The 27,934-nt window shown below is 42.4% G+C and overlaps 1 protein-coding gene across 2 annotated transcripts; it reads left to right on the plus strand.

The window, feature by feature from the left end:
• On the plus strand, positions 1–27,714 carry PI4K2A (phosphatidylinositol 4-kinase type 2 alpha). 2 transcript variants are annotated; one of them, XM_084904095.1, is made up of 9 exons: positions 1–571; positions 7,571–7,771; positions 14,289–14,420; positions 15,140–15,293; positions 19,977–20,038; positions 22,200–22,299; positions 23,091–23,224; positions 23,702–23,761; positions 25,379–27,714. In XM_084904095.1, exons 1-9 carry the CDS (start codon positions 122–124, stop codon positions 25,538–25,540), a joined length of 1,455 nt encoding a protein of 484 aa, XP_084760221.1. In that variant the 5' UTR covers positions 1–121; the 3' UTR covers positions 25,541–27,714. The 2 variants fall into 2 exon arrangements, with proteins under 2 accessions (XP_084760221.1, XP_084760222.1); XM_084904096.1 differs by lacking the exon at positions 7,571–7,771 and having other exon boundaries at positions 31–571.
• Positions 27,715–27,934: the final 220 nt, after the last annotated feature.

Genomic DNA, 27,934 nt, shown 5'->3' on the forward strand with positions numbered 1-27,934 from the left:
GGGGCCAGAGAGGCGCCGCCACCTGGTTGGCCGGGCGGATGCTGGGGGCGTTGGGGATTGGTCCCGGCCCGGAGTTCAGCTGTGCGCTGCGCGCCGGGTCCCCGAGCCGGCGGCCTGAGGGATGGACGAGACGAGCCCACTAGTGTCCCCCGAGCGGGCCCAACCCCCGGACTATACCTTCCCGTCCGGCCCGGGCGCTCACTTTCCGCAGGTGCCGGGGGGCGCGATCCGAGTGGCGGCGGCGGCGGCGGCGGCGGCGGCGGCGGCGACCGGCCCTGTCCCTTCTCCGCCGGGCTCGCCAGGCCACGACCGGGAGCGGCAGCCACTGCTGGATCGGGCCCGGGGTGCCGCGGCCCAGGGTCAGATCCAGACGGTGGCGGCTCACGCCCAGGCCCTGGCCGTGGCCGCTGTTCACGCCGCGCAGGCCCACCGGGAGCGGAACGAGTTCCCGGAGGACCCGGAGTTCGAGGCGGTGGTGCGGAAGGCCGAAGTGGCCATCGAGCGCGGCATCTTCCCCGAGCGCATCTACCAAGGCTCCAGCGGAAGCTACTTCGTCAAGGACCCTCAGGGGGTGAGAGCTGGGCGGCGTGGACAGCGGGCCTGCCAGGGGAGTTTGGGGCTCCGCACAGCCGGGGGGGGAGGGGGGGGTTTGAAGAGGAGAAGGGGTGCAGAAAGAAAAGTCGCAGAAGGGAGAAACTTTCCAGGGGGAGCCCCTCGGCAGGGTTTTGGAACGCCCACGGGGATGGAGAAGCTCTGTGGAATGGAGAAATAAATCAGAACCTATTCGGTGGGGGAGGAGTGAGCGGAAAGTGAAAAAGAGGAAATTGACCAGATACAGGCGGAGGGCCCAGCTGTGTGGTGGGGCAGTCTGCTTCTGGACAGAGAGGCGCGGGGAGGTGCTGCTTTCTAGCAGGTTCGGTCAAGTGCAGCGACTGCTATTCGGGCATTAACCTACACACTTACCGATTTGGGATATGGGCCCGTTTTTTCTCTCCCTTTTGGGACCAAACCAGTGTTACTGGAAGCCCCGTCAGGCAGGGACTCTTCAGGGTTCATTCCAGCCTCTGTGCTGTGAGGATGTTTTCCTGCCGCCTTCCCGGGTCTCCCATTGGCTGACGATGGTGAGAGAGTGGGTGGAATCACCAGTTTTCATCTGTCTGGTTATTGCTCACTTTTTTGGGGGAAATTGTTCAAACATTTTTATGGTTCCTCAAGCTTAGAATGGAGTCCTAGAATCACGGGACTGTCAGCTGCCTTCTTACTTTCATTTCTCTCCCAGGGCTGTCATAGTTGGCTTTTTCAGCTAAGGCAAAGTGTTGGCTGACCTTTATTTTGTCCTTTGCATTTGTATAAAGGAGGATGGGGATGGGATGAGGCAGCTGAGAGATGATCTTTATTTTTATTTTTTTAACAGGAGAAAGACAAATTTGATTTCCTAAGTTATGGAAGCCCCATAAACATATGTGATTCAAAGGCAGTCAGGCAATTGAGGTTTCTATGCCATCTCAGCTGAGGGATATGGGCTGGAGCTTCAAAGGGGAGGAGGGCAATTCACTGGGAAGTTAAGAGCAGGTGTTTGCTAATCAGACATTTTACCTGCCATGCAGGTAAGTCCTACAGGAAAGAAAATCTCTCTGGTAATAGCTCTCTTTCTGGGCCAGATCCCTTATCTACGTTTTTTTTTTAAAGGCAGTTAAAGAAGAGGTAAAAGTTTTTCCTGAGATGGCCAGCTCTTTTAAAAAATATATATATTTTATTGATTTTTTTACAGAGAGGAATAGAGAGTTAGAAACATCGATGAGAATCATCGATCAGCTGCCTCCTGCACATTCCCCACCGGGGATGCGCCTGCAACCAACGTACATGCCCCTGACCGGAATCGAACCCGGGACCTCTCAGTCCGCAGGCCGTCGCTCTATCACTGAGCCAAACCGGTTTCGGCAAGATGGTCAGCTCCTTGTTTGTTTGTTTTTTGAGAACATGAAGATATCTAGGATTTCTTTTTTTTTTTTTTTTTTTAATTGATTTTTTTACAGAGAGGAAGGGAGAAGGATAGAGAGCTAGAAATGTCAATGAGAGAGAAACATCGACCAGCTGCCTCTTGCACACCCCCCACTGGGAATGTGCCGGAAACCAATGTGCATGCGCTTGACTGGAATCAAACCTGGGACCTTTCAGTCCGCAGACCGGTTTCAGTCTAGATGGCCAGCTCTTGATTGCCTTCAGCTCAAACAATCCACATGCAAAAGGGACACATTTTGGGTAGTATAATTTGCTCCCCTTTAGTTCCACCTTTGAAACTTTCCCAAGAAGTCCAGCTCAAGAAGTGGAGTTGGTAGATTGCATCATCTTTAGAACCAGTCTCTCAGACTTGAGAATAAGTCAGTTTAGTTAAACAGTTGTCTCACTTCAGGAGGCAGTGATGCATGTAGGCTCTCAAAGTTAGGCCTGTTATTACACAGTCATTTAATAAGAGTCATTTCTATGGAAACAAAAGAGAAACAAAGGTTAATGATTGGGACAGATTTTAATCTCAGTTTCTGAGTTGTGAAGGCAGTCAGCGGAGGTTTCTAAATGTCCAGTTTGAAGTAGCTGGAGTGAGGGCAGGCAGTAGCTATATGATAGATTTTCCTGGTTTGCAGTTTGAATGTCTGGTGGTCTTTTAGAGTGAACTACCTTTATTCTTTTGAGAACTGCAGAGGTGTCATTGGAATATCAGTGGGTCAAAAAATATCAAGTATTCTTTGCTAAAGTTATCTATGGGCCAGAATGGTTTATTGGGAAAATGTTATTATTATATTTGTTAGAATGATTTTAAAGCTCCCTCAAATTTCCCCCTTATGAACTCTTTAAATGGATGATGCTATTTTGATAGGAGTGCTGAGTGGCTAGGATGTGCTGTGACCTGTAGTGCTTGGTTAGGTTCATTGAATGATTTAGTTATTCTCCCAGGTGTTGTCATCCCTGAATTATCACCAAGACTCAGAGAGCAAATCTGCCGTCAACTCTAACACAGACCAAGTTGGAAAAAGCTTTAAGAGAAATAGGTATTTCTGAGTCCCTCAAAGAAGAGAGCAGAGAGTCAAATGAAAAGCTCAAAGGGGAACCATCACTTTTAGAAGAAAAGAAAGCTAGGTGCTCTGAGGTCTAAATGTTAGCAAGATACTTTCATCTTTGTATTGGAGAACCAGAATGACATCTAAGATAAGATATGAGTGGGTGTATTTTTTTATTTGCCTTGTTGACTGATTATTTTTGCTAGATACAGGAGCCAGAGGAAGGTTTTTGTTTTTCTGTCATAATACTGTGTCAGCTCTGTTGGAAGTGTGTCAGATCAGCTAAGTGATCAGGTGCTCTGACAGGTGGGAATAATATGATCTCTCAATTCTACCTGGCAGATAAAGTACTACTATCTCAGTATTTGGGCCTCAGAGAATGACAGACTCTGGTTTATTTCTTGGTGATTTGTGGGATCTCAGTCTCTATAATTCCCTGACCACTGTCCTTTCTTAAAGGGGATGTTGAAACACAAGTGCCCTGACAAAACTTATTAATGTAACCATCCTGCTCCCACTGAGGAGAATGTGGTTTAGAGCAGAGGACCACTTCCTAAATCCTGTGGTGTGTCAGACTGGCCCGCAGACTCACTGTAGTTGGTCTTATCATCTTTGGCCCTGCTCTCAATGAGTTTATTTTACTTGACAAATATAATACTTAGATAGTTATTATTTTCCAGGTACTGGTTTAAATGCTTTGCAAATAATAACTCACTTAATTCACATCACACCCTCATGGGTAGGTACTATTATTATCCCCACAGATAATGATACCAAGGCACACAGTATAAGTAATTGACCCAGATTTCACAGCTAGGAAGTGGGAGACAGGATATAGACACTGGCAAACTGGCTCCAGAGTTCTTTCTCCTAAATACTCTACTCTGCTGCCTCAGAGTTAGTGTCATTTGAATTCCTGATTTCTCTTTTCAGCTACTATTTTGGTTAAGAATAAATTTGACTGTGTGCATAAAAATTTTAAAATAATAATGACTCAGGCCCTAGCCGGTTTGGCTCAGTGGTAAAGCGTCAGCCTGTGGACTGAAGGGTTTTTTACAGAGAGGAAGGGAGAGAGATAGAGAATTAGAAACATCAATGAGAGAGAAACATTGATCAGCCGCCTTCTGCACACCCCCCACTGGGGATGTGCCCGCAACCAAGGTACATGCCCTTGACTGGAATCGAACCCAGGACCTTTCAGTCCACAGACCAACGCTCTATCCACTGAGCCAAACCGGTTTCGGCCTCTCTCATCATTGATGTTTCTGTCTCTCTCCTTCCCTTTCTCTTCCTCTCTGAAATCAATGAAAAAAAAAATTTTTTTTTTAAAAAGAAGAAGCAACCAATGAATGCATATATAAGTGGAACAACAAATTAATATTCTCTCTCTAAAACCAATAAATAAAATTTTTAAAAAATAACTTGAATAAAAGTACATTTAACTTTCATAAAAGAAGTCTAAGCCACTCAAAAATGGCATTTTACTTTATTGGGGATGCAAACTTCTATCCAGCTGATCAGCCATCTGTAGTATATGGCTTCTATTTAATAATCCAAGATGGCTATTCAAACTGCAGACATCTTATCTGCTTTTTAGCCACCTGGAAGAAGAAAGGGCAGAGGGATCATATGCCCACTCCCTTTAAGGCATTTTTTAGAAGTTGCTCCAGACTCCTCTTTATATCTCATTGTCCAGAACTTAGCTGCAGTAGTGCCTGGAACTATAGTTTTTATTTTGCACAGCTAAAAGTCGGGCTCCTGTGTCCAATGAAGAAGGGGGATCAGGAGAGAACAATAGTTTCTGTGACAATTACCTTTGGAGCTAGACAGTCCCAACAGTTTTTTTTTTTTTTTTTTTTAAGATAACAGCCCTGACTCCATTTCTCAATTTAGGATTATTTCTCCCTCAGGGCAAGCAAGCAGGGACCTGGAACAGTAAAATGGAAACTGCTAGGTCAGAAGTCATGGTAGAGAGCACTCCTATTACCCTCCTCAGTTACATCCTTGCACTTCAAGTCTCATACTCAATCACCTACTAAAGTTTGTTTTTTGTTTTTTGTTTTTAGTATTTTCTGTTTTGTGAGGCTAGTAATACTAGATATTCATATTTCCAAGAATCAAAGAATAGCCTGGATTCACTAGTTTATTGAGAAGATTAAATGAAATATGACACCTGAAATCCCTTGGCATGGTTCCTGTTTTGAGTGTTTTTTTAAGCTATATGCCCATTGATTTCTGGATTAGGCTTTCTTGGGTACGTTAGCATTGAGTAAGGCAAAAGCCATATGATTTTTTAAAATGTATTTTTATTCATTTTAGAAAGGAAGAGGGAGAGATAGGAACATCAATGATGAGAGAGAATCATTGATCAGCTGCCTCCTGCATGCACCGTAGTGGGACCCAGCCTGGGTCCCTTCAGTTCCCAGGCTGGCACTCTATCCACTGAACCAAAGCAGCTAGGGGAAAAGTCATATGATTTTGAAAAGATGCTTTCATGACCATTGAGAATAGTAAATTCATTAGATAAATAATCCTAATTGGAATTTGGCCTTATATCATAATTTCAACCTCTTAAAAATATTTTATTCACCAAGAGTTTGTCATGAAATCAGTGCAGTACTATTTTTTTGTTTGTTTGTTAATCCTCACCTGACGATATTTTTCCATTGTTTTTCATAGAGTATGGAAAGGAGGGAAAGGTGAGAAGAGAAAGAAACATTGATGTGAGAGACACACATTGAGTGTTTGCCTCCTGCATGTGCTCCTACCAGGGGTGAGGAGTGAGCCCAAAACCCAGATATATGCCTTTAACCAGGAATTGGACCTTTGACCCTTCGGTGCGCCAGCTGATGCTCTAACCATTGAGCATACTGGCCAGGGTTAGTCTATAAATGATGCTTGGCTGTACTCTTGGCTTTCAAGCTCTGCTTTCTTTAAGTGGAAGTAGTTAAACCTCAGCCCTGGCATTTTTCAGCCTCGCTAGTAATAGGAATGTCTTGTTTTCCCTTTTGGGGACCAGTTTGCTAAACTCCAAATTGTGCTTCAATTGAACTGACTATTGAATTCTGAGACATGCCTCACATTGTCCAGTGATTCACTGCCAGGTTTCAGAGGGTTACAGTGGATTATCCGTCATCCTCTGAGTGGTGAGGTGTGTGATTCAGAGCCCAGGATTCAAGGGCGCAGAGATGGAGAGGAAGATTGTTAACTTCAGCCTCTTACTAGCCACTTTAAATAAGAATGTAATTCTGACTTATGAATGTATGCATTTGATTTTTTCCAGTGGATAAGTAAGTTTATTTATCTTTAAGAATAAATTGATTCTTTTTGAAGGAGGAAGAGTGTTCTGTATTTTTCTAGCTCTCTCAAATCCTTACAAGGCCTCTTGAAGGAACTGGCCTTGTGATTGACCAAATATTGTTGGAAAGATGTGCCTAGTCAATTCCTAATATGGGTACTTAATTAATGCAGGCAGATGGGTGTATGTTTTCTGATGTGGCCTGCCATTCAGGAAGTGATACCCACAGGAAAATGTCTTATGACCCAGACTAGCTTGAGTTGGCTGTAGGGTGAGGGGAGAAGAAGAGTCATATGATTAGAAGAGACATCACTTGAATAGCATATTTACTTCTCTTTCTTTGAAATGACCAATTTGGGGGATTGCAGGGAATGAGAAAGATGTAAAATAACCTCAGAGAGCTGACTAGCCTGGGAAAGAAATCTTCAGGAGGGAGGACCATAGTTTCTAGGTTGCAGCAGCATCCCCTATTTCCAAGGACCTTTGAGGATTAAGTTACTGTCGCCTAGAGAAGATGGATTTTTAATTTTTGTGGCCTCTCCTGTCCTGGTCTCTTGTCTATTAGAATGACTTAAGAGAACCCCATTCTAACCATATTCCTTTTACTGCTGTGATTATTTTTTCTCTTGCTTTCATATTTTGTCATTTCTGAACTTTTTATTGTAAGATTTCATTAATATCCAGGGGGTGGGATAGTAAAGCTGATAGAGGAAATCAACCATCAATGAAGACGTTTTCTTAACCTCATTCCATAATACTTTACTAATTTCCTTTTAGCTGATTGTTGTGCCACATATACCAGACTTGGCAACTTCTTTGGCCACAGTCCTTTGTATCATTGGGTCTCCTAGCTGCATACATAAGCTGGTGTCTTCCCCTTATAAGCTGGGGAGAAGCCGAGTGTCTAACTCTATAAGTAGAGGCTGTCTGCCCAGGCCCTCTCATTTCTGGTACTTGGAACCATGCTTCTATTGTAGATTAAAAACTTCTACTTGAAGTGTTCTTCACAGGTTTAATTAGCTGCCTCTGTGGGCCAAGAGACTGATCAGGAGACAAGAGCTTCCCTTCAAACCTGTTTTTCTTTTTTTCCAGGGTATTTTATTATTTATTTTATTAATTAATTAATTAAATTTAATTTTCCTGCTGACCTGGTTTGTGAGCTACTTTACTCAACTTGCCTTTAACATTCTTTTTTTTTTTTTTTTTGTCTGTGTAGAAGATCATTGCTGTTTTCAAACCCAAGAATGAAGAGCCCTATGGGCACCTTAATCCTAAGTGGACCAAGTGGCTGCAGAAGCTCTGCTGTCCCTGCTGCTTTGGCCGTGATTGCCTTGTCCTCAACCAGGGCTATCTTTCAGAGGCAGGGGCCAGCCTGGTGGACCAAAAACTGGAACTCAACATTGTACCCCGTACAAAGGTCAGTGACCTGTCTCCAGAGGGCCTTACTGCCTTAGACAAAGTTTTCCTGGGCCTAAGCCCTGCTCCATGTTAGGTTATTGAGATCATTAGGTCTTGAGCACGCTTATGCCCTGAGTTTAGGGGTTCTCAGCCTTTTTTTGCAAGGGCTTTGTGTGGAGAGCTAGGTTTAAACTCATGATTTGCTCACCTGATGAAAGTTGTCCTGAGAAGAATACACATAAATTTTTTTGCCTACATTGCCCTAACTGGTTTGGCTCAGTGGATAGAGCATCGGACTGTGGACTGAAAGGTCCCAGGTTCGATTCTGGGTCAAGGGCATGTACCTTGGTTGCTGGCACATCCCCAGTAGGGGATGTGCAGGAGGCAGCTGATTGATCTCTCATCAGCTCTCTCTAACTCTCTATTCCTCTCCCTTCCTCTCTGTAAAAAATATTTTAAAAAATTATTTTTGCCTACAATTTCAGGAAGTTTACTCACACTGTGATGCATATTTATGGGCTCCCTGCATCTTTGGATCCCAGATAACCTTAAGCAGATTAGAAACCCAGCTACTTTTGTGCTCACTTTCTTAGGTTTCCAAATCACTCTAGGATTTAGATACAGTCTAGAATGGACTAGCTGATATCAGCTAAGCACTTATGTAAGGTTCAGCAAGGAGGACTAGAATGAGCTGAGGTTTAGAGTAAAGGTCTGGCCTGACCCCTATAGGGAACTGACATGGAATTCTACTTCCTCATCTTTATACTATGGGATTCTGGTACTTATCACAGCATAACAAAATTGGTGTCCCAAGAGGCAAATCCACACTTAGATTAAAAACCCCTGCTTGAAGTATTCTTCACAGGTTTAGTTAGCTGACTCCGTGGGCAAAGAGACTGATCAGGAAACAGGAGCTTCCCTTCAAACCTCTTTTTCTGTTTTCCATGGTATTTTATTTTATTTTATTTTATTTATTTTATTTTATTTTATTTTATTTATTTTATTTTATTTTATTTTAGAGAAGGAGGGAAGGAGAGATGGGAGGAGGAGAAAGAAACATCTATGTGAGTGAGATACATCAATCAGTTGCCTCCTTTATGTATCATACCGGGGATAGAATCCGAAACTTAGGTATGTGCCCTGACCAGGAATCGAACTTAGACCTTCCAGTGCACAGCATAACACTCCAACCAACTGAGCCACATCAGCCAGGGCTTCCCAGAGTATTATAGAAGAAAATGTTCCTGTTGTGGATTTTTAACTATGTCTGCTTCTTTGCCATCAAATTCCAAACAATAAGCCAACTAGTTGTAAGTATAGAAGTCACGGACCATTTCTTTTTTTTTTCTTTTTTTCTTTTTTTCAAGACAAACACTCCTATAGGACGGTGCACAAGCACATGGTCTGGGAGCACACCCATCCTGAGCGGTGGTCTGCTTGGCTTTTTAATCCTGACGCACGTCACCTGTCCCTCACTCTTGATTGGAGTTTATACTCACAGTCTTTCACGATTGGCTAATTTAAAGGAAAGGGTTGACCATTTCAAGATGGTGGCCCCTAGGGGAGCTACAAGTCATGCAAGCCAAAATGGCAGCTGCCTAAACTGTTCTTTGACACAAAAGATTACTTGTTTATTCTCACAATTCCCCCCTTTTCTTTATTTAAACTCTTTTCTTTAAACTCAGCTGACATCCATGACTTTCCTGTGTCTAGAAGACTATTTTGCTGTTTTATCAATGTGATTTCAATTAACCTTTGGATAAGTCCTCTCATATATGAGATGATATAACATCCCATCACTGTGACTCCTAATTAAAGAGGTGAATATGGCTACCATCATTCCCTTCCACTTTCCAAACCATTGCTCTAGTGAATCAGAGAAGGGATCCTCAAATCCAGGATTCTAGCAACGCATTAGCTAAAGTTTCCAATCCCTTTAGGGCCTTAGTGATGGTCCGTCTGCTGTGTTGTCAGGATAATGTACAGAACTGGCTCCCAACATTACACATACTCCTCCTTTTTCTGCTGAAATTATATCCAAGGCCAACCTGTTCTTACAGGTCATCCTGCTGGTGGCATCTAGTTGTTTGGCTATGCCTTAACTGCGTCTTGAGTATAGTTAACAAACCTTTGCTGGTAATTAATCCAACCACATTCTTGTTTACAGTTGGCCACCAGAACAGGACAGACTCAAATCCTGCAGCAATCTGATTTCTAGCCTTAAACTCGTTTGGCACTCTTCCTGGAATCCCAGTGGGATCTGTGTAAATATGGGAATCAAAGGAGCACCCTGGACTCTTTCTTCTTCCTAGTCTGTCTGTCCATTGAAAAGGTTTACGATATACCAAAGTGAAAGGGATAGCTCAGGGACCATTTCTTGAAATATTCTTCTTCCATTCTCAGCACCTCGAAAAGTACTATACTTAATAGTAAGCATTCCTTAAGGACCACCTGGATAGGTGATGGAATATTAAACAATGAGAAGCAATACCAGCCCTGGCTGGTTTGGCTTGGTGGTTAAATCATTGGCCTGCAGTGAAGGGTCTTAGGTTCGATTGCAGTCAAGGGCATGTACCTCAATTGCAAATTCCCCAGCCACAGTAAGGGAGCATGCAGGAGGCAACCAATCCATGTGTCTCTCTCTCTTTCTTTTATTAAATATATTTTATTGATTTTTCATAGAGAGGAAGAGAGAGGGATAGAGAGAAATATTGATGAGAGAGAATCATCGTCAGCTGCCTCTTGCACACCCCGTACTGGGGATGTGCCCGCAACCAAGGTACATGCCCTTGACTGGAATCAAACCGAGGACCTTTCAGTCCGCAGGCTGATGCTCTATCCACTGAGCCAGACCGGTTTCGGCTCATGTGTCTCTCTTGCATCCATGTTTCTCCCCCTCCTTCCTCCCTTCCACTCTAGCAATCAATGGGAAAAATATCTTATGATGATTTTCTTTTCTTTTCTTTTCTTCTTTAAATATATTTTATTGATTTTGTACAGAGAGGAAGAGAGAGGGATAGAGAGTTAGAAACATCGATGAGAGAGGATCATCAATCAGCTGCCTCTTGCACAACCCCTACTGGGGATGTGCCCGCAACCCAAGTACATGCCCTTGCCCGGAATCAAACCCGGGACCTTTCAGTCCACAGGCTGACGCTCTATCCACTGAGCCAAACCGGTCTCGGCTCATGTGTCTCTCTTGCATCCATGTTTTCTCCCCCTCCTTCCTCCCTTCCACTCTAGCAATCAATGGGAAAAATATCTTCTGGTGATGATTTTCTTTTTTAATCATTAAAAAAGACAAACAATACCAGAGATCCTCCAACTTCAGGTCTAGGAGAGAATGTTTGATCATAATTCTGGGTTTGTAGTTCTCATTTGACATCTAATTCACTGCTTGGCTTTGTGCAGCTCATTCCTTCCCTTCATGTTTCAGCCCTGCCTGTGTGTGTATAGTTAAATAGCACACTTTAACCTTCTTGTATAATAATGTTCCTATGACCTCCTCTCTAACCTGAAATCCTTCTACTAGGCCCCTCCTAAACTTTAGAAACTCTTTTAAATACTCTTTGCCCATCACTTTTATTTTTTATTTTTTTTACTTTTTATTTTTTCATGTTTAACAGTCTTTAATTCAAATGTGAAAGTTCAATCAAGTCAGTTATGGGGCTTGGGACAACGCTTTTAAAAACAAAAATGGAGAAATGCAACAAAATGATCTTTCCACTTTTTCTCCAGAAACTTTCAAGAAAAGGATAACTCATAGGGCCATAGAAGATCCATTTAGTCATGCCTACTTTCTCCCCCTATGCCCATCACTTTTAATATCCTTTCTTCACTAGGTAAATAACAGAGTGCCCTCGGCCTATGCCTGACTGCTTTGCCTGTACTTCTGGAGTGCAGTGCCTAAGAATCAGAGGGCTTAAGTTTGAATTCTGGCTTTGCAGCTTTTTAGTGGGTTGCCCTTGTGCAAGTCATTTAGAAGTCTCCCCACCCCCCATGTTCAGTTTCCTCACTATAAAAATAGGATATAAATAGTTACTATTTTATAGCATGGCTATTAAGATTACACAGTATCCATTTACTAGTAAAACAAATAGCCCAGTGCCTGGAACAATGTAAACACTCCCTAAATCTTAGTATTTTTATGACTGTTCTAATCATTAATGTTACCCTCACCACACACAATCACAATCCTTTTCTTCCCCATCTCTGATCTTCCTCTTTCTCTATTAGAGAACTTTTTTTAAAAATATATTTTATTGATTTTTTTACAGAGAAGAAGGGAGAAGGATAGAGAGTTAGAAACACCAATGAGAGAGAATCATCCATCAGCTGCCTCCTGCACACCCCCCACTGGGGATGCGCTCACAACCAAGGCATATGCCCTTGACCGGAATCGAACCCGGGACCTTTCAGTCTGCAGGCCGACGCTCTATCCACTGAGCCAAACCAGTTTCGGTGTCTGTTAGAGAACCTTAATGAGGCCTGAGGAACTTTTGCGTCAAAAATTCAGCAGGAACAAAAATACTTGTCTTCTATGAGACTGATATGAGACAGTACTTTGCAAGCTTAACAAAAAGCTGCTGGAGAATAGTAAGAGGAAGTATCTCTGCCTACCCTAACCCCACCTCCCCACCCTGTGATAGGATTCTAGCCAGTTGATCCGAGCATCTGTCACTACGGAAACGGGGTTCATGTTGCAGAGTAGCCTTAAGCAGTAAGGCTCTAATTTTCATTTGGTAGCTGTCTCTGTTCTCTGTTCCAGTAAGGTTTCAGTGATGATAGTTTCACTAGTCATAGGGGAAAAGGGGCTGTTATGAAGAGTGATTGCAAATAAATCTGATGTGGGAAAGGTGGTTTATGGCCTGAGAGAACTAGGGTTTCACCATGTTCATGAGTGCCATTCTACAATACCTTGCACTGGATGGATGTGTTAAAGGAGGGAAGGAGGGAATTATTTTGCTCCTTTCTATCTCTATCATTCATGGGCAAAATAATTCGTTTATTTGTAATGAATTTTGCAAGGCTTAGGAAAAGAATTTTCTTATAAATTTGATTTTACATATTTATATGCAAAAATCCACTTGTTGCTGACTCTGAAAGAAGCTTATAACTCGTTCATTCATGCACTTAATATTTTTGAACATGTGCCAGACACTATTTGGGAATGCTAATGTGAGTAAAGTGTTCTTTTCCTCACCTAATTTCATTAGTCTTAAGAAAGATGTTAGATATACATATACATATGGATGGTCACAAGGCAATGTGATAAGTATGATAATAGGTGTACATATGGATTATGGATTATACTTGATTGTCATCACAATGTGACAATCAAGTGTCAAGTGCAATGTTGATGGCCTGTTTGTTTATTTTTTTAAAGAGGCAGTGCATGTATCTAGTGCTAAAATCAGAAAGCACAGGAGAGTAAATGGAGAAGAGTAATGCAGCTTTCCTCCCAGCCCGGTCTGCCAGCCACTTGATTTCATTTCTCAGAGATAGCTGCTGCTATTAGTTTCTTGTGTAATATTCCAGATATAGTCTACATAAATATTCATTGTGGTGAGGGAGAGAGGTGGTCCTAATATACGGTGACAGGAAAAGATTTGACTTTGGTTGGTGGGCACATGGTGCAGTATACAGATCTTGTAACATAGAAACCGACACCTGAAACCTGTATATTCATGTTGACCAATGTTACCCCAATACATTTAATAAATAAAAATTTTAAATTAAAACAAAATATAACAATTCACTAAAAATTAAAAATAATTTTAATGTTCACTTTTTGAATGTGAATAATTGCACATCGTATAAAATTCAGAAGGAAATAAAAGGGTATAGCATAAATTGCAATTTGTTTTTTTAATTCTCAACTGAGGATATTTTTTCCATTGATTTTTAGAGAAAATGGGAGAGGGAGAGACAGAGAGAAACACCAATGTGAGAGAGATACATTGATTGGTTGCCTCCCACATGCCCCCGACCAGGGCCAGCAGCCTGCAACCAAGGTATGTGCCCTTATCTGGAATCGAACCCAGGACTCTTCAGGCCGTTGCTCTCTACACTGAGCCAAACTGGCTAGGGCGCAATTTGTTTTTATTTGGAGAGAAACGGGCATTGGGCCATCTTCTACTAATCTAGGAGGTAGCTGTATTTGTCGGTGTAATTCATGTTAACTGCTGTAACAACCTCTGAATCACAGTGGTTTAATATATTGTAATAGAGTTTATTTCTAGCTCACATCATAGAATTATGCCATTTAGGCAGCTCTCTTAGGTCCCATGTCATTCCATGTAGTGACAAGGTGTCTAGGGTTCTTCTGTGATGTGGTTTGTCAACATTCCATTGGCCCAAACTGGTCTTATACTCCATCTAAGCTGCTAGGAACACTGAGAGATGTATTCCTTCTGTGTGCCCTACAAGAGGAACAGTACTGGTGAGCATCAAGCTATTATTCTCTGCCATAGTGGGATAGTTTTTTAAACTTGACTCTACCTCTAACCTAGGTATCTCTTCTCTTTCAACTGTAGGTAGTACACATCGCCAGTGAGACCTTCAACTATAGTGCCATTGACCGAGTGAAGTCCAGGGGCAAGCGGCTTGCGCTAGAGAAAGTGCCAAAAGTTGGGCAACGGTTTAACCGCATCGGGCTACCACCAAAGGTATAGACTGTATTTATGTGGTTTATCAAACGTGATGACTTTTCATGCCATCGTCATCCAAGTGGTGAAGCAAGGTGTCTATAGACCAGGGATGGGGAACGTCCGGCCCTGCAGGTGGGACTCAAATTCAAAAAATCTAGCTTTTTTCATAGCAACATATTTTTATATTAAGTGAATTATATTAAGTGAATGATGTTATAAATATCCAAATGGCCCTTGGCAGAAAGAAAAAAGATTCCCCACCCCTGCTGTAGACTCATACTCTGAGTGGCCAGATTATTATGACCTCTGAATGCATAATAATCTGGCCACTCAGTGTATTTGTATCTCAGATGGGTACCAGAAGTATTCTAGACTTTTGCTAGAGATCAACCGCCTAAATGCCCTGAGCTTTCTATCAGCCGGTGAAAAGGGGAAAACTGATCAGGTGCACATTTTATAGTATCTTCGATATCAAATAAATGAGGTGCTCAAGAGAAGTAAACCTAACTTTTTCCCTTTACTCCACTTGACCATTTGGATGGGTTTCTTGAATCTGAATTTGAATCACCATCACAGCCCTTTTCTCCTGTACTTGCAAGGAGATGAAGTAAACATCTTGAAAACATTTCCTCCTCTTATATAAAATTCACAAGACCTTACTGGGTCCCTGGCTTACTCTTGGGATCTTTGAACTTGGGCTATAGGGAAATAACTTTCTTCCTCTTTCTTGGTTGCAGGTTGGTTCATTCCAGCTCTTTGTTGAAGGCTATAAAGATGCAGACTTCTGGCTACGGCGTTTTGAAGCAGAACCTCTCCCTGAGAACACTAACCGGCAACTATTGCTGCAGTTTGAACGGTTGGTGGTGCTGGATTACATCATCCGCAACACTGGTGAGCAGTGTAGTGGTCCTCTGCTCTGTGCCAGACTTATGAGGCATAGGAGGAGGCCTGGAGCCACACTGGCCAGAGCCCTAGTAATTTTATAGCAGCTAGACCTATCACAGGACAGTTTTGTCTTTGAGTACCTCATATAAGTTAATTCTTATATTTGTCATTTTGTGACTTGCTTATTTCATCTATATATATAACAGCCTAAGTGACCTTTACGACTGAATGACCAGAAAGACTGGTTGACCAGTCACTATGATGTGCACTGACCATCAGGGCACAGACGCTCAACGCAGGAGCAGTCTTCTGGTGGTCAGTGCGCTCCCACAGCCAACCTCCCGTGGCCTCTCCTCCCGGTCAGCCAACCTCCCGCTGCCTCCCCCCCCCCCCCCTACCTCCACCCTCCCTGGCCAGCCAACCTCCCATGGTCTTTCCTGCCCCAGTCCCCAATCAGGGGGTGGCATGCCAACCTCCTATGGTCACTCCCCCCAGCTGGCCGGCCTCCCAATAGGCCTCGATCACCAGCCAGGCTAAGGGACCCTATCCATGCACGAATTTGTTTAATATAATATCCTCTAGTTTGGTATAATATCCTTAAGGTTCATTCATGGGCTGAGTAATCCATTGTATGTGTATATAGCACCTTTTGCTTCTCTGTGGTATATTTTAGCTATTATAAATAATGCTGCTGTGAACATGGATGTACAAATACCTCTTTGAGATACTGCTTTCATTTCTTTGAGTATATACCAAGAAGTAGAATTGCTGGGTCATATGGTAATTCTGTCTTTAATCTTTGAGAAATCACTATACTGTTTTCCATAGTGGCTATACCATTTTACATTTCCATTAACACCCCAGAAGAGCTCCAATTTTTCCACATCCTGGTCCATTTGTTATTTTCTGTTCTTGTTGTTTGTTTTTATAGTAGCCATCCTAATGATAGTGAGGTGGTATCTCATTGTAATTTTGATTTGCATTTCCCCAATGATTAGTTATGTTGAACATATTTTTAAGTGCTTTTTGGGCATCTGTATTTTGGAGAAATGTGTATTCAAGCCCATCTTCCAGTCAGGTTGTTTTATTGCTGTTGAGTTGTAGGAATTCTGGATATTCATCCCTTATCATATACATAATTTGTAAATACTTTTTTTCTATTCTGTGGGTTGCTTTTTTACTGTGTTGATAGTGTCTTTTGATGTAATTTTAAAATTTTCATGAAGTCCAACTTTATTTTTTATTTTGTTGTTGTCTGTGTTTTTGGTATTATATTTAAGAAATAATTGCCAAATCAAATATCTTGAAGCATTTTGACCTTTGCTTTCTTTTAAGAATTTTATAATTTTAGGTCTTGGATCCATTTTGAGTTAATTTTTGTATATATGTAGTGTTAGGGAGGGTCTAATCTCATTTGTTGAAATGACTGTCTTTCCCCCATTGAATGGTCTTGCCATCTTTATCAAAGGTCATTTGATCATATATATTCAAAGGTTTAATTCTGGACTCTATTTCATTGGTTTTTACTATGTCTGTCTTTACACTGTGTTCAGTACTATACAGTTTGTCGCAAGTATTGAAGTCAGGAAGTATGAGTCCTCTAGCTTTGTTCTTTCTCTAGATTGTTTTGTCTATTCACAGTCTCTAGATATTCCATAGGAATTTTAGGATGGGTTTTTCTGTTTTTGCCAAAAAAATGTGGTGGGGTTTTTATAGGAATTGCATTCAAGCTATAGATTGTTTCAGGTATTAGTGCATCTTAGTAATATTTTCTTCCTGTCTATGAACATGGGATATCTTTCCACTTACTATGTTTTCTGTAATTTCTTTCAGAATTGTTTTGTAGGATTTTTTTATTTTTTAATCCTTACCAGAGGGTATTTTTCCTATTGATTTCCAGAGAGATTGGTAGAGGAACAGAGAAAAATACAGAAGAGAGAGAGAAATATCCATGTGAGAGAGACACACTGACTGGTTGCCTTCTGCATGTGCCTTACCAGGGCCAGGGATTGAACCTGCAACCCAGGTACATGCCCTTCACTAGGAATTGAACCCATGACCCTTTGATGCATGGGCTGATGCTCCAACCATTGAGCAACATTGTCCAGGACAGTGTTTGGTAGTTTTCATTAACTTCTTTGGTTAAGTTAATCCCTAAGTATTTTTTTCTTCTTGATGCTATTATAAATGGAAGCTTATTATTATTATTATATTGAATAATGTCTAATGCTTTTTCTGTAGCAATTGAAATCAGCAATCTGTTAATGTGATATTTATATTGATTCATTTTCATTGGTTGAACCATCCTTACATTCCAGTAATAAATATTAGTCACGGTGTATAATCTTGTAATATGCTGCTAAATTCAGTTTGCTAGTATTTTCTTGAAGATTTTTTTTTTAACCCTCACCCGAGAATATGTTTTTATTGATTTTAGGGAGAGAGGAAGGGAGAGTGAGAGAGAAACATTGATGTAAGTAAGAAACATCAATTGGATGCCTTCCATATACACCCTGACCGGTGATCAAACCACAACTTAGGAATGTTAGGTATGTGCCCTGACTAGAAATCAAACCTGCAACCTTCTGGTGTAGGGGTTAACACTATCAACTGAGCCACTCAGCCGGGGCTGTTGAGGATCTTTGCATAAATATTCATAAGAGATATTGGTTTGTAGTTTCCTTATTGTGTCTTTGTCTGACTTGGGTTCCAGAGTAATGCTGGTCTTGTAGAATGAGTTATGTAATGTCCCCTCCTCTTCAATTTTTCAGAAATGTTTGAGGAGGATTGGGGTTAGTTCTTTAAATGTTTGGTAGAATTCACTAGTGAAGCCATCAGGTCCAGGGCTATTATTTGTTGAGAGATTTTTGATTACTGATTCAATTTTCTTACTAATAATAGGTTCACTTAGATTTTCTATTTCTTTTTGGATTAGTTTTGGTAGGTTTTATGTTTCTAGGAATTTTTTCATTTCATCTAGGTTATTCAGTTTGTTAGCATAAACTGCTCACAGTACTGTCTTCATTTTTTAAATTTTATTTCTGTAGTCTCGGTAGTAATGTCCCTACTTTAATTTCTGATTTCAGTAATTTGAATATTCTTTTTCTCCCCCTTAACCTTTATAGCTGAAAGTTGGTCAATTTTGTTTATCCAGTGAAACAGTTGTATTTTAATTTTAGAGCATTTAATTTATAATGTCTGTATAGATATGTTTAAATTTTCATCTACCATCTTATTATTTGCTTTCTATGTTTTTCTGTTTTCTTTTATTCTCCCTTTCTCTCTGCTATTTTTTTCTTTTTCCTTTCTTTCTTTTAAATTCTTTTATTATTATTTTATTTCTCCTCTCTTTTAGCTTAGAAGTTATATGTTTGCCTTTTCTTTTTGGTGGTTACCATGTGAATCTTTGATTTTCCAAATCTAATATTAATTGGTACTTTTACTATTTTCTTGTACAATGAAAAGATCTTAGAACCCATCAGCTCCATTTATCCATCTCCAGACTTTTATACTATTATTGTCATGTGTTTTAATTATATATGTACCAGAGGCCCAGTACACGAAATTTGTGCACTGGGGTGGGGGTGGGGTCCCTCAGTCCGGCCTGTGCCCTCTTGCAGTCCAGGGCCCCTCGGGGGATGTCTGCGACCCCTCGCTCCTTACTGCCTGCCTGCTTACTGCTCCTTACCGCTAGGTTCGCTGCTCTTTAGCAGAGGCAGGAGAGGCTCCCACCACTACCGCTGAGCTCACCAGCTGTGAGACTGGCTTCTAGCTGAGCGGCGCTCCCCCTGTGGGAGCACACTGACCACCAGGAGTCAGCTCCTGTGCTGAGCGTCTGCCCCTTTGTGGTCATTGCACGTCATAGCAACCGGCCGTTCTGGTCATTTAGCCTTAAGGTTTGCTTAGGTTTTTATTATCTAGTCTAGAGGCCCGGTGCATGAAATTTATGCACTTGGTGGGGGGGTCCCTCAGCCCAGCCTGTGCCTTCTTGCAGTCCAGGAGCCCTCGGATGTTTGACTGATGGCTTAGGCCCACTCCCTGCTGAAGCCATCAGTCGGACATCCTTAGTGCTGCCACGGAGGTGGGAGAGGCTCCTGCCACTGCCGCTGAGCTCGCCAGCCTTGAGCGTGGCTTCTGGATGAGCGGAGCTCCCCCTGTGGGAGTGTACTGATCACCAGGGGGCAGCTCCTGCATTGTGTCTGCCCCTGATGGTAAGTGCACAACGATCATTCCATCGTTTGGTCGATTTGCATATTAGCCTTTTATTATATAGGATAGATATGTACACATGCATATATAAACACATTTATATAAAACTGGAAGACAATACTATTGTCATTAATAATGATTATGGAGACTTTTGAACATTCACAAATAAGCAGCATAATGAACCAGTCATCCGACCTCTTAGCCTCTTCCCAAATCATCAGGTGCTCTATAGGAAAAGAAGTCACAAATGCTGGACGTCCTCTCTAGATTTCCTTTCTCTCCCAGATCTTGATACTTTAACTGTCAACGATCTTATTAAAATCTCCAAAGCCTTTAGGAGATTTTAAAATATATTTCTTTGTAGTTGTTCTCAGTAGAGTGATTGGCCAAGTGTCCAAAAAAACTAGTCCACAATGAAAATGAAAGTTGCCCCAGTTTTCTGTGGGATTCTTTTTGCTAACTTTATATTTCTGTTGATAGATCGTGGCAACGACAACTGGCTGATTAAATATGATTGTCCAATGGATAGTTCTAGCACTCGGGTAAGAGGTTCATTTACATCTTAAAGAAGAGGATGAAGTAGAGTATATGCATTCAAAAGAATTGGGGGGTAGCACATATATTTAAAATTGATAGGTTAATGTTTGGTAGAGTTTTCCTCTATCTGTTTTTTAAGTAATATGCTACTAAATAATGTTAATGGGAATAAAATAAACTTCACATAAATGTGGGACATACTTCAAGCCTTTCTTAGAGATTCACGTTGCATAGTAGCATAGTAAAGGTCTGAGAAGATGTGCATTAAATGAACCTGTTTGAGTGATTTCTAAGCTTTTGTGACCCTGGAGCATTTTTCACAACAGACCACACTTCCAAAGAACATCAGTTTAGAGAAAGCTGCTTAGCTTGCTTTCTTTAAAAAAAAAAAAAAGTATATATATATATTTTTTATTTCAGAGAGGAAGAGGAAGAGAGAGAGAATCATTGATTGGTGGCCTCCTGCATGCCCCCTACTAGGGATCAAGCTCACACAGAGGCATGCCCTTGACTGGAATCAAACCTGTAGGCCAACTCTATCCACTGAGCTTAACCAGGGTGCTGCTTAGGTTTCTGTGCTCTCATTTTTTCCCTAGTTCACCACATTTTGTCTATCCTGCTCAGCCTGCACATTGAAAAATATTAGTGTGATGGCTACCTGGACAAGGAAAGAATGAGGTTGGTTTTTATTCCTCATGTGGTTTCCCCCCCTCCCCTTTCAGCTTCTGTTGAGATTAACAACAGATAGCTTTGTATAAGTTTAAGTTATACAATATGATGATTTTAAAACATATATATATATATTTTTTCATTGATTTCAGATAGGAAGGGAAAGGGGGAGAGAGGTAGAAACATCAATGATGAGAGAGAACAATAGATTGCTGCCTCCTGCACACCCCATGATGGGGATCTAGCCCACAACCCAGGCATATGCCCTGACTGGGATTTTAATTATGACCTCGTAGTTCATAGATGGTCGTTCAACCTCTGAGCCATGCAAGCAGGCTATGATGATTTGATATCCCATATAATAAAAGCCTAATATGCTAAGTGTTCAGCCATTTGACCAGTTGTTATGATGGCACTGACCACCAATATGCATATACTTCGACCAGTAGGTTAGCTTGCTGCTGGGATCCAGCCAATCGAGACCAGACGAGATGTGCTTGGACAAGCCCTTGAGCTCTCCCACGGTCCCTCCCCACTCTGATGGTGCACTGCACTGGTAGGGTCCCTTGGCCTGGCCTGTGGGGATTGGGCTGAAACCGGCTCTCTGACATCCCCCAAGGGGTCCCGGATTGTGAGAAGGCGCGGGCCAGGCTGAGGGACCCCACCATTGCAAATATCCGTGCACTAGTCCTCTAGTATGTATATGTTGTGAAATATTTACCACTGTAAGGTTAGTTAACACATCCTCATAGTTTTTCACTTCCATAATAGTTCTCAAATTTTGTGCATCAGAATTACCTGAAGAACTTACAAAAATTATACAGATTCTCCCATTATGTTGGGTAAAACTCAGGATTTCATACTTTGAATGACGTGTCCCAGGGCACCCACATTCCCTGACCCTGAAGTATGGAGCCAAGTAGATAGTCATGGGAGTGTCATGAGCTGTCACAGGTAGCCTGCCCCATTCTTTTTGCATTAGCTCTTGTCCTTTTCCTTTCTGTGGATCACTGAAGCAGGGAACAGACTCCCTTGTGCAAGAGCTGCTGTTATCTTCCATGGTTCTGTTATCTCACTGGAAAAATATTGTCACCACCAGTGAAGTGGCATCTGAGTCAAGGTCCACACAGAAGGACTTGAACAAACCAATATTTATTTGTTTTTCTTGTTTTCATATCCTCAGGAATCTCACTGCCTTTCCTTAGGAGGATTGGCTTATAGTTATCTTTTCTTATTGTCATTTCCCTTCTTATCAATGACTGTGGGAACTCCTGGAGAGTGTACCTTTCCTAATGTGAGAATGAATGTGAGAATGGGACTCTGAGAACCTTGAGTCAGAGGTGTCCTAAGTATGCTAAGTTCAGAAAACAATGTGAAAACTAGTTCAGACGTTGACTAAGGATTGGTTCCTGAGGATGAGAGAGGATGCTTTGCTACTACTTTAAAGGGCCTGAGGCTCGTGGGGCCCTCAGTATTTCGTGTTTCCTTGCTGTTTAGGACACAGACTGGGTGGTGGTGAAGGAGCCTGTTATCAAGGTGGCTGCCATTGACAATGGGCTGGCTTTCCCCCTGAAGCATCCTGACTCTTGGAGGGCATGTAAGTCTCAAGAGTACTGTGTGATCTGGGCCATCTTTTGCTAGGTCACAGTTTCTTGCCTGTTCAAGGTAGATAAATGCACGTATTGTAGGATTGTTCTAAAAAGTAATGAAATAACGCAGCTCATGCACTGTAGTGCAATGGTTGGCACATGGCAGTGACTCCATAATGTAAGCCGGTGTCACAATTTTACCTATGCTGTTCCCGTTAGAAGCACAGAATTGAGTTTTCTCCTCTCTGTATTTTTCTCATTCTTTCTGAGAAAACGTATTCTGTTAAACAAAACAAACAAACAAAAAAAAAAACAACGTATCTTTTTAAAAACGTATTCTGTTAAAAAAAAAATACACAAAAAAGCAAAAGTATATTCTATTTGTGTGTAAATATAAGCTGTTTTCAGTGCTCTTGTCTTCCTTATTACATTCTGGAAGCCAGCTCTTCCTGCCCTGTTATAACTGAGAAACTTTTAGAAAGAGGAAGAGATATAGGTAAGGGTCACTAGCCCCTTTCAGCACTAGTCTTTTCAGAAGGAGTGTCAGAAGGGGTAAGTCACTGATTCTACACAGGCTTGCATCTTGGAAGACCATGCACTAGTAATACCTGGGAAAGAGCACAAGCTCTGGGATTAGGCAGATCTGGGTTTGAATGCTAGTTCTTTCACCTACTATGTAACCTTTAGGGTTCACAGCTCTTATAATTTTTCTATTGTATGTCAAGGAAGAGGGTGGAAGACATAGATGGGTAGGGATTTTTTTTTCAATACCAAATTTGCTTTTGATCTTTCTTTTCAGATCCTTTTTACTGGGCCTGGTTGCCCCAAGCAAAAGTTCCATTCTCTCAGGAGATCAAAGATCTGATTCTTCCAAAGATATCGGACCCTAACTTTATCAAGGACTTGGAGGAGGACCTATATGAACTCTTCAAGGTTAGCCCTGGAAATATCAGCCTTTTAACCATATTGAAGAAGACATTCTTAAAGGTTTTTGTAATTGGCCCTATTACAAGTCAAGAGAGCATGGCTAGCACCCTTCTGGCTTCTGTTAGCCAGTGAAGAGCAAGATTCCCACATGTGGATAGCAGGATCTAGTTTGGATTAGTATGAAAAAATTTGGCAGTTGTGATGAACTGCACCGGTGTGTACCATGTGTGTCCTGTGGCTTCAGTGTATCTGCAGAGCTCTCATTTTCAAATGGAGCACTGGAGTTCTTTAGAGTTAATGAGATGCTGGACAAGATAATTTACTTGTTCTGTTTCCCCAACTGTGAAGCAGGGAGTTAACTTCACTAAACCTCACAAGCCTTACTGTAGGTTTTCTTTACTAGCAAGTTTCTAATTGGGTAGGAAAATGGATTCTTCTGAGTAATTCATTCAGGTTCCGTCTCCTTCTGCCCTTCTTTTGCAGAAAGATCCTGGTTTCGACAGGGGCCAGTTCCATAAGCAGATTGCTGTCATGCGGGGACAGGTAAGCCTGGGTCATCTGGTGTCAACCCTGTGATCTCTCTGGGAGGGTTATATGCTCATTTTGAATAAATATATAGAGATTGTATTTTATACTTTTTTTCAGTATGTCATACATATTTGTGACTCTGCATGTACACATGAGAGAAAGGTAGCCCTCCCAGTCTCCCACCTCTTCCAGGGTACCTGGTGGTTAGTGATGAGCTTATTTTGTGCTTACTTCTGTACTACTTGCTGGATAGTTCACTGATAAATTTACCCACTGATCCTTGTCCACCAGTTGCTCAAGGCAGACCATATACCATGCTGATAAAGAGTTAAGTCTAGCCGAAACCGGTTTGGCTCAGTGGATAGAGCGTCAGCCTGTGGACTGAAAGGTCCCGGGTTCGATTCCGGTCAAGGGCATGTACCTGCGTTGCGGGCACATCCCCAGTGGGAGGTGTGCAAGAGGCAGCTGATCGATGATTCTCTCTCATCGATGTTTCTAACTCCCTATCCCTCTCCTTTCCTCTCTGTAAAAAAATCAGTAAAATATATTAAAAACAAAACAAAAACAGAGGTAAGTCTAGAGTTAGTCTGTTTTACCGCTTACATGCTCCATGGCTTTTGACAAGAGCCTCTACTTCCTTATTTATAAAATGAACAGGATAATACTTTGCAGAGTTGGCTAGAGGATTACACGAGATAATGCATACTAAATATTTAGTAAAAACAATGCCTGACACATGGTAAGCACTCAGATATAGGCTTTGGTTATAATTTCTGTTATATTATTTCTTCTCTTCCCACTTCACCTTCAAAGAGAGCTAAGGAATACCCCAGGGCATTATTTTTTTAGTAGATTTTTATTGATTTCAGAGAGGAAGGGAGAGGAGAGATATAAACATCAGTGATGAGAAAGAATCATAGATCGGCTGCCTCCTACAAACCCCACACTGGGCACTGAGCCTGCAACCCAGGCATATGCCCTAACCAAGAATCGAACTGTGACCTGGTTCATAGGTCGACACTCAACCACTGAGCCATGCTGGCCGGGAAATTGTTTGTTTATTATTCCTTAAATTATTAACTGATCCCATAGTCTTGAACATTTATATAATTTTCACTTATACACAATACTGCACTGTATTGGTTTAAACTGTTTTGTGCATGTCCACAGTTGTTGTCTGAGTCCTAAAAATGGAAGTGCTGAGTCAGAGGTCTGTTTACATTTAAACTTCTGTTGTCCACTGGCCTTTTTGAAAGACTGTCCCATCTTCCAGCCCTACAGCTTCTCTGAACCCTCCCCAACTCTGAGTCACCTCCTTCTTCTTTATCTTTTTTAACTGGAAGGCCAAAATATAGGCGATATTTTTTGTAATTTTCATTTTTAAAATGACTAGAGAACTTTCCATTTTCTATATATTTCCTACTTATAGTCCTACTCTTTTTTTGGGGGGGGGAGGCTCATCTGAGATAGTCCTACTCTTATAAGTAGATTATTTGTACAGTTTTCCATTAGCATGTTGTTTATTTTTTTTTTAAATTGATTTATAAGAGTATTCTGTCTGCCAGTCTCCCTTTAAAGGCAGACATGGATGCCTATGCCTTTTCTTAATTTATCTCATTTTTCCCACTGCAGATCCTAAATCTGACTCAGGCCTTGAAAGACAACAAGAGTCCCCTGCACCTGGTCCAGATGCCACCTGTGATTGTTGAGACAGCTCGTTCCCACCAGCGGTCTTCTTGCGAGTCCTATACACAGAGCTTTCAGAGTCGGAAGCCCTTCTTTTCGTGGTGGTAGCCCAAGGGGCTAGGAGGAAACTTGGGGAGCGGGTTGCAGGAAAAGCCGGTAGAAAGCAGTGCCTGAGAGAGCCCTCCCTCTCTGCTCACCATCCCCCTCAGTGCTTTCCCAAGCATAGGGAGAAGCACAAACAGAGCGACAGTGAATGCTGGTGGGCTCCCCTGAGTGCTGAGGAAGGCTGGAGCTCCATGGAAGGAGTCCAGATGCCCAGGAAGGAGCATCTGCCTTCCAGCCTCTCCTGAGGACAGGCTGGGAAATTCCCTTTCCTGGTGACACCTGGGCTCTGTTCAGTTCCTCATTATATTCTGCATCAGAAACAAACAAATAACAAAAATTTAAATTATTAGCAAAACGCAGGCAGAATCCCAGATTCTTTCAGAAACCTCAAATCCAGACCTAGATTTGCATGGACCCAGACATTCAGGTGCCTCACTCTCATGGACCAAGGCAGCTGGGTTACCCGCAGTCCTGGGGCAGACAGAAGCCCACCTTTCTTTTGAGATTTTGCCAAGTCTTCTCTTTCTCCTCCCACCAGTGCAGTAGGCTGACTAAAAGCCTCCAAATGGAATTTTCATGGCGGGGTTACTTTTGTTCTAGACCTCCTAGCAGCTCTGTATATGATCCTATAGATCAACTCTGCTCTCTGCTCTGCTAGGGATCCAATCTCTCAAGTGCAGGCCTGTCACTCAGATAAAGGCAGGAGGGTGGACGTGGACACCCCAGCATGTACAAGTGATCCAGGTAGCCTGAGTGTATGCTGGGAGCTGTAATTGGTCTCTGGGCAAACTTATCCCCGTCTTGCTTCCTGAGTCCTTGGCCTTAGCCATGGGTGATAAACTCCCAGTCCTCTCCTTTGTTCACATCATTTTAGATGTTTCTTTTCTCAACTCTGAGGGTTCAGTTTGGATTCTGGAGTGGGTCTCAGCTCATAAGAGAACAGGATAGTAGGTCTTTGGACTTCTCTTTATGCTACCACTGCTGCTTGTGTTCTGCCTCCTAATTGGTAGCTGCGCTTTGCTCCCTGACTTTTTGTTCCAGGCCAGTTTTTCCATGGCTTCTTGAGAAAAGCGGGGCACAAAGGAGAGAGGCCTTCAAACTGTTCCCCAGTGCCTGTCCAGCTCAGTGCGCTTCCTGCTTCCATGTCTCTTCCCTCAGCTATCCCCTTGCCAGGTGTCCAAACCCTTTCTACACCAAAGCAAACTGGGCCCCCTCACCCCCCAAGGGAGAAAAGAGGGTGCCATCTGTAGCTCAGGAGCAGCCCTGTGCTACTGGACTCCCAAGTTTCTGGAACCCTGCGATTGGTCAATCAGCTGTGAAAAAAACTATCTTGAAGGTTTGAAAAGCAACCAAAGAAAGGGAGCAAGGACTATGTCTTGTGCCCTTTGCTTGCCCAGCTCCTGCCGTCCAGGAGACAGAGTAGAGATGTACAGCTCTCTCATAAGCTGGGCCAGGCTGTCCTTCCATCCCAGCCCCTGGAGCCAGCTTATCTTGGGCTTCCATCCAGCTGACGGGAAGAGTCTCTGGGAGTTGGATGTGCATCCCCTGTGGACAAAGGCACAGCTCCCCTGACAATCCCCGTCAGCCAACTTGGACACTAGCCTTGGGGACCATGTTTTTGAGAATGCCTGCCCTCAGACTGCAGGAGCAATAGGGCTCCCAGAAGCCGGAAGGGGGCCCAGGTGTATTTAGCTCTCCACAGACATCTTTGTATAAAAATGTGGTAAAGTTGGGCATCAAGAGAGCCTGAGGAGTCTAATGAGGAATCTACTTGCACCCCCAACCAAGCAGATCGGCACATTGCCCTCACCCAGACCAGCTCTGTGGGAAGGAAACTGGGTCCAGTGTAAGAGGGGGCTGGTCCCAGTCCTAGCAGTTGAGAGAGTGGGAGGGGCATCCTTTCCTGGTCTCTCTGTTCTCTTTGAAACCTGTACTCAGGTTGCCTTGAATGTGGACTTTGGGAGAGCCCGGGGCCCAGAGTCCCAGGACAGACTTCTGGATGGCACTCATGGAACGGCCCAGCCCTCTGGCAGCCATAGGCCCTGTCCCCCAGTGTCAGGGAGTAGAGGCTGGGCTGTGAGTCCTACTGCCTCTTACTGTTCTTCTAATGCACTGTAGAAATTGTATGTAATGTATTTAAATCAATGCAAATGTATGAATAACAAGTCCAATTCTGACCTTTTTTGTCTAGTTTTCTTTGGTGGAAGGAAGACAATGTAGATTGCAATTTTAAGGACAGAGAACCCTGAGTTTCCGTGGGTTGCTAAGTCATGACTCCTGAGTCTATTTCCCTCCAGTGGGGGAAATCCAGACCCTTATTTCCAGTCTCAGTGTTCTGAAAACCAAAATTTTATCATAACTTAAATTTGACACCAAAACTGACCTGAACCTACATGG

Source organism: Pipistrellus hanaki (genome assembly GCF_964339955.1).
Source record: "Pipistrellus hanaki genome assembly, chromosome: 14".
Taxonomy (NCBI): domain Eukaryota; kingdom Metazoa; phylum Chordata; class Mammalia; order Chiroptera; family Vespertilionidae; genus Pipistrellus; species Pipistrellus hanaki.

Bases quoted from the DNA above. Each gene is read 5' to 3' on its own strand.
- PI4K2A (XM_084904095.1), top strand. From the start codon at position 122: ATGGACGAGACGAGCCCACTAGTGTCCCCCGAGCGGGCCCAACCCCCG. The intron at 7,772-14,288 runs GTCAGTGACCTG...TTTCAACTGTAG, and splicing joins ACATTGTACCCCGTACAAAG to GTAGTACACATCGCCAGTGA. The intron at 23,225-23,701 runs GTTAGCCCTGGA...CTTCTTTTGCAG, and splicing joins ACCTATATGAACTCTTCAAG to AAAGATCCTGGTTTCGACAG.